This window comes from Rhinatrema bivittatum, chromosome 5, assembly GCF_901001135.1.
Source record: "Rhinatrema bivittatum chromosome 5, aRhiBiv1.1, whole genome shotgun sequence".
Lineage (NCBI taxonomy): Eukaryota > Metazoa > Chordata > Amphibia > Gymnophiona > Rhinatrematidae > Rhinatrema > Rhinatrema bivittatum.
The window spans coordinates 52,245,916-52,261,018 of NC_042619.1; the positions used below are offsets into that span (position 1 = coordinate 52,245,916).

Consider the following 15,103-nt stretch of genomic DNA (forward strand, 5'->3'; position numbering starts at 1 on the left):
CTTCTCCTGACCCATCCAGGTTCCCTGCCTCTTTCTCCATTCCCCTCTTGAACCTCTTCCCTTCATGCCTCTTCCTCCTGCTCCTAAAATTCCCCCTTTCCTCCTCCCACTTTCCCCAGCCCTCCCCCGAGATCCCTTTTTGCATCTCTCTCTCTACTTTGAGATCCCCTCTCCTCTTCCACATTCCCCCAGATTCCGTACCCCTGCTCTCTCTTCCCCTTCCAGCACCAATCGCTAACATCTCTTGTGCCCCCCAAAAACAAAAACAAACATCATCCGGACACACAGGAAATATTGGAAAATGTCTTTATTTTTATAAAGGAAAATTCAAATTTGCATTTTAATATACACGTTTATGCATATGTGCTGCATAATTGCTGCTGAATTTCAGAAACCGTGCCATAGAATTTTCTAACTCTTGTCACTGAATCTCCTTTCGAGCTGTCACAGAAAACTGAGGGCTTTGGTATTAGAGTATTGAATGGGTCAGCTGTGTATTATTATTATTATTGACAAAGATACTGCAGGAGAAATGAATGTTAACTTCTACTACTGAACACAAAGCTTAAGTTGATTGTATTCTGTTATCATGCTGCATAAATAGGCAATAACAAAGTAATCGTGAGATTTGTAAATCCCTGCTGATAATGTGCAAAGCACTTCTGATGCTTGAATATTTATATTCCCAATTACAGCTGTAGCAAGTAGAAGCCACTGGCAATCTGCAGCGTCAAGGGACAGCTTGCAGTTAGCTCTGTTGAATTCAGAGGGATGGCCATGAGCTGCCACGGCAAATCTGAGGGGAAATCATGGATTGCCAGCAATTTTTAACCGGTAGCACTAAACACTGTTTCTTAATTTCCATCTGTTAAGGCCTTTGAATCAAGAATCTTCCTCTAGAAAGTTTAACAGTCTTTTTTATTTTGTATGTTTCCATTCCAGTGTTCCACGTGTTAACAATAAGCCACAACTGTGTTTTTGAAAAGACGGATGCCCTGAGTGTGCATGAGGCACAAGGCAAAACTTATTCTCTTAGGGGCCGATATTCAGCTGCGGAGCGGCTAGATAAGCTAGCCAGAAATAGTTATCGGGTTAACTTAACAGGGATATTAAGTGGCATGGCTGTGCTGCTGAATATACTTGGCTATCTTAAAGTTAGCCAGATAAGTATATCCTGCTACTTTAGGACATCCCTATGGAATGACCAGAGTTAGCCGCATTGGTTAAGTGACTAACTCCAAATTTTTGAGCCCCGAAACACTTCCCAGCCACTCCCAGACAGCCGCTGATTTATGCAGCTAAATTCTAGTCACATAAGTCATTATATGGCTAGAATTTAGCCGCATACATCTTTAAATATAGCCAGCTAGTCATTTAGATGGATAACTAAAAACTTATCTATCTAAATGTCTTTTGAATATCAACTGCTTAATTTCACCCAGGTAGTGTGGCAAGGATCTGTCTTAATACAGAATATCTGAAAATGCAGTATTATTAATAAAACTGAAAGATTTGGTAGAAAGAATCATTAGCCACCTTATAAGCAAGTAATAAGAGAGATCTTCGGTGACCAGATAGTAAGTGGAATTTTACTGAAGTCAAATTCCAACCATCATATTCAATTTCCCATTTCTGTTGCATTAATTCTAATTAATGTGTTATGTTTATTTTTTCTTTCTTTGACTTTGTAAAATGTGGAATTCTATAGGGAAGTTCATCAACATGGTCAGTCACCGAAGAGAAAGAGATATCAGCATAGGATTTGTTTAGTAAAACATTTTTTCTTGCCAAATGTGTGTATTCTTTTAATACATGTTTGCAGTGTTAATAATAAACCTTATAATGAACTGCAATAGATGAGTTTTTTGGGGGTTATAGAAGTAATTCAGTCACTCACATTCATTAGGAGCTCCACATGCTACAACGTATAAGTGTTGCACCAGAGGTGGACCCTTGGTCCGAGGTGGGGTTCACACAACCCATAGGTAGGGACCTATATGTCACCACCATTGGCAGGTGTTGAGGGACGGAGGACAACTGGCACTTCACCAATACCAGCCCTCGTTCCCCACAGGTTGAGCCTTTGGGAACCTGGGCCGGCTGGACTTAGGTGGGTCTCCATATGTTGTCATCGATGGAGGGATCAAGGTCAGCCCAGAGACAGCAGTAGAAATATGATACAATCTTGACAAGTTAGTGTCCCAGAGCCCTGGGTGCCAAAGGAACAAAGTCACACAAGGGGCACCCGAGCAAGAACAGGCTGAAGCCTGAGTAGACCAAGTCCAGGACGTAGGCTGAAGAGGCGTCGTGGAGCAAGCTTGAGTCAGAGCTGGCGGCGATCTGGAAGTAGTGGCAAGCAAGGCTGAGGTCTGTCACGGAGATAGTCAAACATAGGCAATGCAGAGGTCCGGGTCTGGAGAGAGGCAACGGAGTAGTCAGGCAATGCAGAGATCTGGGTCTGGAGAGAGGCAACGGTGTGGTCAGGCAAAGCAGAGGTTGAGATCCAAGAAGGCAATCCAAAGGTGGGTTGAAGAACAGGAACACGGGGACCAGGAATGGAGTTAGCGAGGAACAGATGAAGGTTTAATTAATTCCAGGATGGTCCATTTCAAATGAGAAAAATCAATGAGGCAATATGGGTGCTTGTAACTTCTTTGTATTCAAACAGCTTTGATGCTCTATTAGACATATTCGTGTCTTGCAGCTGGTATGCCTTTCATAAATTGCAAGGACTTTGCAAAAGATAGTCTACATTTTGGGAATTGCAATCAGTATGGTTGTAATGAGCACGGTATCCATGAGCCCTTACTGCTGTGGCATGCTTGGCGCAGCCTAGTAGGTGAACTTACTAGGCCCACGCCGACAACTGCTGGACATGCCCTATGATGAGACAGGCTGCAGCTTCACCTATACCAGCCACCTCCACCTCCCCCATTGGTCAAGCCCTTGGGTTCTTGCAGCTGGAGGTGGTTAGGTGGGTCCTGAGGGTAAATATGAAAATGGGAGTCCAAGGCCAGGCAGTAGTCAGGGCAGACATTCCCTGCACTTTTATTCGTCATCTGCGTAAGCCACAGATTAATGTCCTGAGTACCCCAAGACATAAACCTATTACCTTCCATCTTGTCCCGAAATTTCTCATCATAATTCAACCATGCCCAACCCTCGTAATCCTTGAAAGCACCTACTATGCTATCACCGTAGGCTAAAAGCGCACCATATTGCCCAGGCTGATAATGCCCCACTACACTCGCTAGCCTAAAAAAACCCCTGACCCAATTCAACATGTTTTTGGACACTTTAAGCCCGTCATCAACACTACCCTTCTTCTTTTTATTTTTTCCTTTCCGGACTCTCCGTCTGCCTTCTAACAATTTGAATATGTTAACATACTTCCGCTTTTTAATTCTGCATCGTAACTTCTTAGGCACCTCTTCCCAGAGCTCCGTCAAAGACGCTAGAGTCGGGTGCCCCGTGTCCTGACTAGGTCCCTCTCCCCCTTTCCTCACCCTGCCCCTCGAACCGCTGGACCCCGAGGAGGAAGTGTCCGTGGAAGCGGACTCCGAGATAGACTCCGACGAGGACCCCTTCCTCCTCTTACCCTTCTTTGCTCCCTTAGATAATCCTACCCTCTGCTGCTTTACCTGATGTCGCTCCTCGGAACCGATCATGTCACCTCCTTCCGCTCCTTCGTTCCGGCCCTGTCGTCGCCCATCCCCTCCCCATGTCTGCTCCGGCATCCTCTCTCTCCATGCTTCCTTGCAGGACGGTCCTGGAGTATCCGCGCTCGCTGTCCCTGGAAAAAACAAACGCACCAGCGGCAACATCTCCTCGAGCATTCCTGTTCCCAGATTCCCTCCTAGCCCTGCTCCCAAAGCTGTCTCCTTCCTTACCAAAAGGAAGTCCGCTGTCCTCCCTCCTAAATCCTGTCCTCCCTTTCTTCACATTCAAACACCTCTTCCCCACTTCTCTCAATTGGAGACCATTCCTGCCATCCCCCAAAGCGAGCACGCTTAACGTCCCCTTTCGTATGACCAACCAAGCTGTAATCCCCAGCACGACCACCTGAACCCGGTGGTGAATCCCCTTGGGACCTGTGCCCACCCTCACCGCGTGCCTGCCCGGATGCACTGCTCTCTGCAACTTGCCTTCTCCCACCGCTGCACGTGGCCCCCCTCTGCTGCGCCCTCGGGAACTTCTCACTCCGACTCCTCTTTCTCTCGCCACCCTAAACTGGACCGGACTGTCTGACCCCGACCTCTGGCACTCAGACTGCGATGCGCTGCCCGTCCTCCTTCCTTCCTGATCGGGGAAAACATTTTTTGCTCACTGCCCCTCCCTTCTCCTTCCAACATTCTGGTATGCAAACCCCCCCCCCCCATCATCCCTGTTGGGCTCAGTCGGGTGCGGCTTACTGATCACAGTGGGAAGCTTTGGGGAGCAAGGAAAATCCCTCCCCAAAGCATTCAAAGATAAATCAAGCAGAGGCGCTTGGCAATCACTCTCTTCCCTGCTAGTCGTGTCCTCCCCCCCGAACTCCTGCCCGAGCTCAGGGCCGCTTTCCCCTGAACTTGCTAAAAGCGCGGCCTCAGGTGGACTGGGAGAAACTCCCCTCACCTCACCTCAGACTCCACAGGGCTGGAAAAACGCGCGGCAACGCTGACTCGCCTGCCTGCCTGCCTTGCCTCAGGCTTCCCACCGCGCTCCCCGGCCCCTCCTCATAGTGGTGCGGGAGCGCCAAAATACTGTCAGCTTTGTAAGAGAAAGTTCCTATGCCGATTTAGGGTCAAAAACTTTTTTTTTTTTTTTTTTAATTACCACAAGATATCTTCACACAGAGCTGACAACCAGATAAGCACTTCCTTCCTAGCTAAGCCCCATCGAAATGTGAAACCACAAACCTCATCTCTTTTGCATTTCCTTCCCCTCCCTCTGTGCTGCGCGCGACCTACCCATGTTACAGCATCAGAGCAGGACAAGCCCGCCCCTCTGCTCATTTATTTCTAAAGCAAGGGGCTCGGGCCAGCTCTGCTGCACGCGCGGTGTGGCACTTTGTTTAGTTAACACTAATTCGAGCAGGGACTCCTCAGGGAACGTCGCCGGTATTCGTCTCGCTGGCCAAGGGGGGGGGGGGATTGCTGCAATTCCGAGAAACACGTTGGTGCTTTCCTCTCAGCTGTCAGCTCCGAGGGCCTCCCCCCGCCTTTCCATTCTCTCTCTCTCCCTCCGGTGCGCGCTCAGCAGGAGGGAGAGCTCAGGGGCTCAGCCAGCGTCGCGCGCCAGCCGCGCCCGAACAAAAGGAAAGCCCCCTCGCGCCGCCACCTGCAGCGGCCGGGGCCCAGGGAAAGGAGCCCGGCGAGGCGCGCGCCCCGAGATGCTGCAGGGTGGGTTTTTTGTTTTTCCGGGTCCGTTGACTGCTGTGTGAATGCTCACTGACAACCCCGGCGGAGGGAGGCGAGTGACATCTGTCAGCGGCGGCGGCTGCCGTTCACGATTTTTGTCTTGAAGGAGCTGCTGGAGCGCAGCCATGGCGATAGCTCACCTGGCCACCGAGTACGTCTTCTCCGACTTCCTGCTGAAGGAGCCTTCCGAGGCCAAGTACAAGGGGCTGCGGCTGGAGCTGGCCGTGGACAAGCTCGTCACCTGCATCGGCGTGGGGCTGCCCCTCCTGCTCATCTCGCTCGCCTTCGCCCAGGAGATCACCATGGGTGAGTGGGGGAGGGGGCTACCCAGGGCGGCTCTTCCTGGCAGGGGCGACACAACTCACAATACTCTGATTTCTGGCTCACGCTCCGATATTTTAAGGGTACAGATTTCTGTGCAATAACGCGGTTTAGGAACTTCTAGCGAAAAATGTATGATTTGTTAGCCGCTACAATCCAAACTGCGGAATGCATTCTCCCTGGTGTATGCACATCTTTGGACTTTGTAGGGAAAAATCATTACGAGAAAGTGGGATGCAAATGATTGCTTTGATTATTACATAGACGATTTCCCTATCTAAAGCCTCTCGGATATTTAGTAAGTGGAGAGTTGTTGGAGCCTTTTTTTTTTTTTTGTCCCGGAGAAAAGTGATTGCTGGGTAGATTAGACGAGTTTATTGAACCAACATAAGAATAATATGCAACATTTCTGAATTATTTGTATGTTGGATCAATACAAGATATCGCATCCCTCGAGGCTAGCACAGTTATCGAAAAGCGAGGGCCAGATTCATTAAGGCTTTTCTCCCATTTTATGTCTGTGGGAATTAGATACCGAGTTTGGAGCAGGAGCTAGAAACTGAAAACTTTGGTGGAAATGCTGTAGCAGTGGTAGTGGCAGGTTTGGAGCTATAGTTACACTGAAATCACAAAACATAAAGCCATACAAGGTTTCGCATACAATGAGCTAAAAATTCATTAGGAGATGTACAGAAAATAAAATCATTGCATGAAACGGTTCCTATAAATTTCATGTCGGTAACTGAACTTAAAAAGTAAGGATGTGAGATGGAGGTGGCTAAATATCATTAAAAATACTAAGCAGTAAGACGTGGTTAACAATTTACCAATTTTAATGTATTTTAAGGAGGAGAGGTGTCTGTACACACAAGCCCCCATTCCAAGAGCCAGTGCTTTGTGTTCTTTCTATTTCAAAAATGATATATTTATGCAATCTTTACACATTTTCTAGATAATGTCTCTTATTATGAAATAATGTCATGGAAACACACAAACATGCGCCACACACACAAAGAAAGAAAAGATAAGTGGAGTGGCACCTTATAGACTAACTAATTTTATGAAAGCATGAGCTTTCATGGACAAGAGTCCACTTCATCAGTTGTGGACACTGATCTGTTATAATGGCAGATTTTAACAGTTTACAGCGAGTGGAGCCTATTTATTAAAGTGCATTAACAGTGAAACTTATTTTTATAGCACTGCTGCACAGTGGTGATAAGTATTCAATATGACTGTTTCCTAAAGTGCTTACAGGCGAAGTGGGTACCTGAAGCAATGGGAAGATAAAAGTGCCTTGCCCAAAGTCACAAGGATTATCGGTGGGGAAAAGTGGGATGCAAACTTTCCTGCTCTTAGCCTGTTGCTCTAACGCAAGGCCGCCACTCCTCAGGTGCTGGTAGGCAGGGCACTTTGGAAAATCAGCCCCTTGATCATAAGAACAGCCAAGAGTGGGTGAGGCGGCAGTGGAACTGGGAACTACCCCTGTTACCCCATCCTATGTTGAGACTTAGAGAAGGATCTGACTGCGGAATCTTATCACAGAGAAACAAGGACAGCTGTGATGGCCCGATTTAAAAATAGAACGCGTGACCTGGTATTTCAGAACACACAGGGGAATTTAAAAATAATTACGCCCCCTTATTTTCAGGGCCGTGGGTCACAATTACAAAAGCATTTTCGTGTTACCTTCACAGAATCATGAAAGATTCTGTCTGTCGGATTCAGGAGTATGGTAGACCTTGTGCCTGAAAAACTATTTAAAGACGCAGTCCCTGTCTGGCTCCCATACAAAATTAACTAAATTTGTAAGCAATATGCATGAAAAACATCAGTAACACAGCTGTTATGTGACTTCAGCTACAGAGGCCACATCAGCCCACTCCTTCATAAGGTAGACTGGCTACCAATCCCCTACCGGGCCTAATTGCCTTCAGTCCACTAAATGACTAGGACCCAACCTACAAGCCCTCGCGCTGTCTCTCTGATCCAAAGAAGAGGCTCTACCAGTGCCGGTGGAAGGGTCTCCAGCTGCCCTAGGCGGTGTCGTCACGTGATATCGCTCTCTCTCTCGTTCTCTTTCAAATCGCACACAACAAACAATTCCAGCGCCTCAAAGAAATACGTACCCCCAAAACGGAAAACATCCTCCAGTTCCGTTCCTTACCCACGCCTTTCAAAACTGCCACCCTTACTCTGCCATCCCACTCGCTTCCGGCGCCCTAGGCCACTGCCTACTCTGCCGAATGCTTCCGGCCCCGGGCCCTACCAATCCTTTCTGCTAACAAGGACTCCAGGCTGCCCTGGTCCTGCACACTGCACTTTCTCCTCATTCATCCCCCAGATTCCGGAAATCTCTCCTGATAGAGGCCACACTAGCAAACTGATATACTGCCGGGTGGTAAAGAGTTATTTTTCTACCAGCCAACCCCCCCCCCCCCCCCCCTTGAAATCACCAAGGACTGGCCACCCTCTAATCTTCCTGCCTAACCTAGCTGAACATCCCTATGTCTGCTATTCATACCCTACTCTGTATCTATGTACTGTCTCGATATTATGTATTATATTATATTTTATTTATTTTGTATTATTTATTTGTTTATACCACACATTAGGTACTTTGTTTTCAGTTGTTGGATTATCTATCTTATATTACTCAACTAATCCTGTACCTTGCTCTGAATACTCTTGTAGGAGGGTGAGTAACAAATCCTTGTAATAAATAAAAAATAAATATAGATTTAAAAAAATTAGCCAGACAGAGAGTCCAATGGCAAACAGCATTCTCTAAGATCTCAAGAGTAGCAAATTGTCCTTAACGCGGGAACCTCACAGTTCCCCTGCCTTGCCCATTCTGTGTTCTAGGGCCACAAGCTGGATTTGGTGATCCTAAAAGTCAGCCTCATAAGAACTGCTCCGAATTTTAAATTCCTGCATCTGCTCTGACAATGGAAAATTCTGGCCACAGAGAGACTTCTCCAAACCAGCTATAGTGGTCCAGGGTAATAACCTTAGGTTTTGACAGGCCGGATTTAAACTTTCTTGAAAGGGTCTGTACCCGACCCATGCTGAGTGAGGTTCCTTTGGGCCATCAGAACAGATTCTTCTCTAGACTACTTTGCCACCAGCATTTTTGCCCTGCCCGGTATCACAGTCACTGTTGAAATGGCACTCATAGCCATGAGGCCTGCACTAGTACTATAACTGCTGCGCCGCTGATCAGTCCCATGGTACCACAGCGGCCCCTGAATCTGTAATGCAGATCTGCTCTGCAAACGGGTCTTCATCTGCTGTGCTTTCAGTTCCAGCCAAGGTTTCCATGGTTTCTGTGAGGATGTTGTGCACAGCTGCTGGGGGAGTGCAGCAAAGCTACAGTCAAGGCAATCTCATGGTCTAGGTCAACTGGTGGTGCATCTGCCTCCATCAGAGAACCCAAAATACACCATCTCAGGAGCCTGACCCACAGCTGCAGCAGACAAAAAAAACCCAGATCCATTGCAGTCACTCCTGGGGGAAACAGCAACCTCAGACGGAAAGGAATGAATTCTTCCTTTTCTTTTATTCATAGGAAAATGTAATTTTAATTAAAAATAATAATTAGGAAAATAGCAGCTTCTAGGGAACTCAGGCAGCCACAATATACTACAGATCCACTAGCTTGGATTCTCCGCTTGTGCACTTTCTAACACCTGAACTAGTAGAAAGGAGCATTTTTACAAAATCTCAAATGAGCATGCTGGAGTTTTTGTATTTCTGTAAGTATATTTGACTGCTTATCTTTCTATAGTGTTGCTGTACCAAATTAAGTAAAAAGGTATTGATTAGCTTGCATCAGAGAGCCTGTTAACCCTCTGATGTCATTGAGAGTGTGATAAACCTTGCAGAAATAGAGCCATGATGATGTAATCAGCCATGTAACACTGTTGCATTAGTAGAGACAGAAAAGTTCAACTTGCTGTTTGCTCTGGTAAGATTGTTACAGTAACGCTTTCTGTGGGAATTCCACACAGTTACAGCGTCAGCTGTATCTGAAAAAAATGCTCTTAAGCCCTTTATTTCCATTTTGGGCCACATTTACTAAGCATTTTTCCCATAGACACAGAATAGGAGGAAACCCTTAGTAAATCAGGCCTTTTGTGTCTATAGGAAGAATGCTTAGAACAGAGAGTCTGCTTTAAAAAAAAAAAAAAAAAAGAAATGCTGAGTTTGGGAAAGCTGAGAGTCAGATCACCAGAAAGTGTGTTAGCTTTTGCTTGATAAAAAACCTGGGTATTTCTTGTTTGTTCTGAGTGTAAAATGTTGCCATTGCATTTGAGTGTCTCATGAATTGACTCCAGATGTACCTAAGTAAATACCATGGGATTATGTAATTCTTCAGTCTTCTCAGTTATGGTGTCCAAACAGTGTACACTAGAATTACTACAAGGCAGGAGTGGAGAAATATTTAGAAAACCTGGGCATCAGCCAAAATTGTTAGCTGCCAGAGGAAACTTATATTCCAATTTATTGTTTGTTTGGTTTTATTTATTTATTGCTTTATTTTCTTCTTTGCTTTATTTTTTTTTTCCTTCTCATTTTGAGGGAGGCGGAAGTCTTGCTTTTTCAGCTGGGGGTATTATCTATATAAATCCCTCGACTAATCCTGTACCTTGCTCTGAATACTCTTGTAGGACAGCAAGTAAATCCTTGTAATAATTAAATACAGCTTAAAAAAATTAACGAGACAGGGATGGTAACTTTCAAACTGGTGCGCCTGCGCACACTTGCGTACGTACGTCAGCCCGCACCCAGGTATGCGACCATTTTATAACATATATGTGCACGGTATAAAATAGTCTAGCTGCACACACACATGTGTGCCAAATTTTAAGTGAAAGGGGGCATATGCCGACACCATTCCCAGTTTTACCAGTTCATCCCCAGTTCACCCAGTTAGGAGACAGTTCCTCCAAACCTTCACTCCCCTTCAATATCCCCGACCCATAAAACCCCGCAGATCTGCCTATTTTTCTTTAATTTTTAACTTACATGTCATTCATAGCAGAAGTAAAGCTATGCAGCAGGGGGGCCTCAGCACACATGGCCAGGTCATGTAAGTATTTACACACACATCTCAGATTCATGCCCTGAAATGCCCATGACCCGCCCAAAACTTCAGAGATGTGTGCGCTGCGGGAGATAACACACATATCTCAGCGGCTTTCAAAATCCGCTCGGTGCATGCGAGCCTGACTTATTCACGCTCCCCCTGCATGTGCCGGAGCTTTTAAAATTCACCTCTCAGAGTCCATTGCCCAACTGCATTCTCTGAGATCTTAATCGGAAAGGGTAATAGCAAATTGTCCCCACATTCTCCTGCATTGCCCATTTTCTGTTCTAGAGTGGGGGGGGGGGGGGGTTTCTTCTTTGCTTTTCTTTCTCTTTGGCACCCTCTGTCATCTTTTTCATCTGTTTGGGCAGAGCTGTGCAAGAGTGTTAGGTGCCCTAGGTGAACCTTCAGTCATGCACTCCTCCCCCCCGACTTACCTACTTGCAGCAGCTCCAGCCCTGCACTCCGTTCTTTGGCAGCATTTGTTCTGGCACAGTTCCCCTCTTTCTTTTCCCCTGACCAGCATCTTGTCTTCTCCCTTCCCCACAGCATTCTCCTTTCGCCCCTCCACTCCATACCAGCAGTGCCAGCGTCCTCTCTCCCCATGCCATTCTCATAAGATATACCATACTGTGTCAGACGAAGGGTCCATCAAACCCAGCATCCTGGTTCCAACAGTGGCCAATCCAAGTCACAAGTACCCAAATATTAGATAAATCACAAGCTACTGTTGCTTATTAACCCAGTTACATTAACTGCTGTAATCACATTCTCTGGCAATGAATTCCACAACTTAATTATATGCTGAGTGAAAAAAATTTTTTTTCTTCGATTTGTTTTAAATGAGCTATTTGCTAACTTCATGGAGTTCCCTCTGGTCCTTCTATTATCTAAGAGAGTAAATAACCGATGTACATTAACTTGTTCATGTCCTTTCATCCACCCAGGATGCTATGTCTCTCTCCACTCCTACCAGTTCAGTACACCCACACACTCACACTCTCGTTCTCACCACTCACCCAGCAACTTGTCTCTGTCTTTCTTTGCATCTCCTACCCAGTGTTCATTTCCCCCTCTTTATCCCCTCCTACTGCAGCTGCTTCAGCCTCCTCCTACATTCTTTGGCTCTTGACCCAATGGCTTCCACAGGCAGCAGTGGTCCTGGACCTTGTGCTAGCAGAATTTTGGCACGCTAGGCAATCACCTAAGTCACTTAATAGAAGCACCACCAGCCTTAGGCAGAGGGCTGAGCCTAGTCACATTGGTGGCCTATGAGGTGTGTGGTCCCACAGTTCTTTCTATCTGCAGAAAAAAATGTTAGCTGCCAGGGTGCTGAGGCACCTAGGATTAAAAAAAAGCAACAACTTTTTATTTAATCAGATATAGCAGAAACATACTACAGTATGGGAAATAAGCCAAATACTCAGCATGTTGTACCACTGCTACAAGGGTACTCATGCTTTGGCTAATCGTGAAGAATTCATGTGAAACTTTCACAAGAAATCATGTGAACTCTGTATTTAACAGCAGCTAGTAAGATGTAAGTTGACCTGACCAAATGACCATGTTGATGTACTTTCATAATCGTACGAAATGTATATGCCTTAGATGGAGCTGCCAGATTTTCTTTTTTTTTTTTAATAAAGAACCAATCCATTTTATACAGGTAGGATTATGTACTGTTATGGTACTCCTGTGAATTTTTATGGTTAGAAGTCATTTGTTTTTGTTATTGTTATATTTGTACATTGCCTGATATGCAAATAAAATCAGAGTACTGATATAGGTGATTCATAAATCCTAATAAAGATAAGATTTAAAATGAACAAGTTGCTTTCTAATTCTCTTAATTGTAGCACAGCCAAAAATTCACCTGACGGAATTGCCCGTGATGCTCAGGGACATTTCATTTTCAGATTTGATTTTATTTTTCCTGAGAGTTTCAATTTTATAACAAAAGAAAAAAAAAAGAAACCAATGGAAAAATGACTTTACTTATTTAGACATTTTATATACTGTTGTTCCATTTATAGATCACAACGGTTTACAACGTGACATTCATAGTTATCACTTAACAGACAAACAATGATTGGTTACAGATATAGTATTCCTGTACAGGCATTAAAATCTAGAGAGCTTTCTATTACATATCAATAACTGGTCTAGTACTTCGGGTAAGGAGTACAGGGTTTTGTTTGTTTTTTTTTTTGACAGAAAGCTTGTCTGTACTGCTGACGTGGTTTGAGCCTGGATCTCCTTCCTATCGGTCTTGGAGAAACAGGCTGCGTGGTTTGATGGAGAGGTGGACACTGCTCACTCACAGGCCGACACAGTACAGTGTGCGCCGGCGGAGCGCACTGTTAACCCTCATTTGGACGCGCTAGCTTTACCCCTTATTCAGTAAGGGGTAAAGCTAACGCATCCAATAGCCCCCGCAACATGCAAATGCATGTTGATGGCCCTATTAGGTATTCCTGCGTGATTCAGTAAGTAAAATGTGCAGCCAAGCCACACATTTTACTTTCAGAAATTAGTGCCTACCCAAAGGTAGGCGTTAATTTCTGCCGGCACCAGGAAAGTGCACAGAAAAGCAGTAAAAACTGCTTTTCTGTACACCCTCCAACTTAACATCATGGCGATATTAAGTCGGAGGTCCCAAAAGTAAAAAATAATTAAACATTTAAAAAAAAAATTTAAAATCAGCCCGCGGCTCGCGGGTTGAAAACCGGACGCTCAATTTTGCCGGCAGCCCGGGTTTCCGAACCCGTGGCTGTCAACGGGTTTGAGAACCGATGCCGGCAAAATTGAGCGTCGGCTGTCAAACCCGCTGACAGCCACCGCTCCTGTCAAAAAAGAGGTGCTAGGGACGCGCCTCTTTTTACCGCGGGCTTTCATTTGAATACTGAATCGTGTGCACAGGAGAGTGACCTGTGCTCGCGCCGGGAGAGCGGGTGCTCACCCGCTCTCCTGCGACTTTTACTGTATCGGCCTGTCAGTCTTTTAAATGTAAATTGAAAGTGAATGAGGTATGGGATGCATACTTGCAGAGCTAGAAGTGAGGGTAATTTAATTAATGTAGGCGATGCTGGACTGAAAGCTTCAGTGGGTGAGGACATCTTGAGTGTAGCCCCCCCTGTATTTTTGTTTGTTGGAGAGCAGAAGCTTGATGGCCGGGGCTCCCCCGAAAGGAGTATCCTCTTTAGGCCCTCGATTTGAATTCTGGGAAAATGTGGGGGGGGTGGAGGGTAGGAGGGGATCTTCTGACTACGGATTCTGTTTTGTAATTGGGTTATGTCCAAGTCTGGGGTTCTATGTAGGAAAATGCAAGAAATGTACAATAGATCTCTTCTTGTTCTGCAGTGATTCTGGCCCGCAGAAGAGTCTATGCAGGCCACATGTTTGTAATATTTGATTATTAAACAAGCTTAGACATACATTTCTTTAAAAAAAAAAAAAAAGAATATTTGAAGGGATCGAGGAGTGGGAACGGGAGAGAATGGGACCAGCCACGGTGCTTATATTTTCAGAGTATTAGCTGGAAGTGGATTGGGGTGGGGGAACCTGTAGGGCTGCACATTTTGACCTTGGGTGAGAGGGAGGAGAGGTCATGGTAAGACCAATAGACCCAAGATCTTTTTTTTTCCCCGCAGAGTTTCACTTCGGTACTTAACCAGCTATGTTCTTTTGAATATAACCAGTTAACTTTAGTCTTATCTGGCTAACTATAACCGGATAACTTTATAACTAACCAGCAATATTAAAAAAATTGTCACTTAGGTTTAAAGTTGCCTGGCTCCAGTTAGCCAGAGAACTGTAATTGGGAATATAATAGATAACTTATCTCATTATACATTTTCCTGGTTTTTTAATATTGGCCTTCTCGTGTATTGCTGTCATGATTTTATTTCCTGCATTTTGGTGGGATGTAAAGAGTATTTTGAAAACTGTTGATCTCCAATCTCTTAAATTCAAACAGTTGTGGTTTTGTTTTTGTTTTTTTTAATTGTTCACATCTAATTTTGCAGTGAAATTCAATTGGGACCTCTGATTTGTTTTGAAGATGGTGAACGGTTATGATCTTTACTTTTAGATTTTGTAAGAGACCTTTAAAAAAAAGTTTTATTCTCCTTAGCATATGGTAATAATAGATGAGACTTTTTCCCCCATTGTTTCTTTGGTTTACCTCAGTAAAACAAAATGTTTCTTTCAGCACTTTTTCACTTCATGTATTTATTTCCCTAGTATTGTTTGCTTTTTTTTCTTCTTCTTCTTCTTTCTCTGTGAGGGTATAGAA

The 15,103-nt window shown here is 45.0% G+C and overlaps 2 protein-coding genes across 4 annotated transcripts in view; one reads left to right on the forward strand and one right to left on the reverse strand.

Moving 5' to 3' along the window:
- On the reverse strand, positions 1–4,980 carry LOC115091953. Of its 3 annotated transcripts, none has more exons than XM_029602341.1 (2): positions 4,816–4,980; positions 1–4,299 (listed from the first exon to the last, which is right to left on the reverse strand). In XM_029602341.1, exon 2 carries the CDS (start codon positions 3,834–3,836, stop codon positions 2,904–2,906), a length of 933 nt encoding a protein of 310 aa, XP_029458201.1. In that variant the 5' UTR covers positions 3,837–4,299; positions 4,816–4,980; the 3' UTR covers positions 1–2,903. The 3 variants fall into 3 exon arrangements, with proteins under 3 accessions (XP_029458201.1, XP_029458202.1, XP_029458200.1); XM_029602342.1 differs by lacking the exon at positions 4,816–4,980 and adding an exon at positions 4,620–4,809; XM_029602340.1 differs by lacking the exon at positions 4,816–4,980 and adding an exon at positions 4,615–4,809.
- A 132-nt stretch (positions 4,981–5,112) lies between these two features.
- The window catches only part of LOC115091952 (pannexin-1-like), a 77,558-nt gene continuing 67,567 nt past the window's right edge, over positions 5,113–15,103 (forward strand). Inside the window, exon 1 of the mRNA XM_029602338.1 lies at positions 5,113–5,705. Coding sequence (XP_029458198.1) covers positions 5,525–5,705 — 181 coding nt within the window. The 5' untranslated portion in view covers positions 5,113–5,524. The remainder of the gene's footprint in view (positions 5,706–15,103) is intronic.

Coding starts and splice junctions, on each gene's coding strand:
- LOC115091953 (XM_029602341.1), bottom strand. CDS start 3,836: ATGCTCGAGGAGATGTTGCCGCTGGTGCGTTTGTTTTTTCCAGGGACA.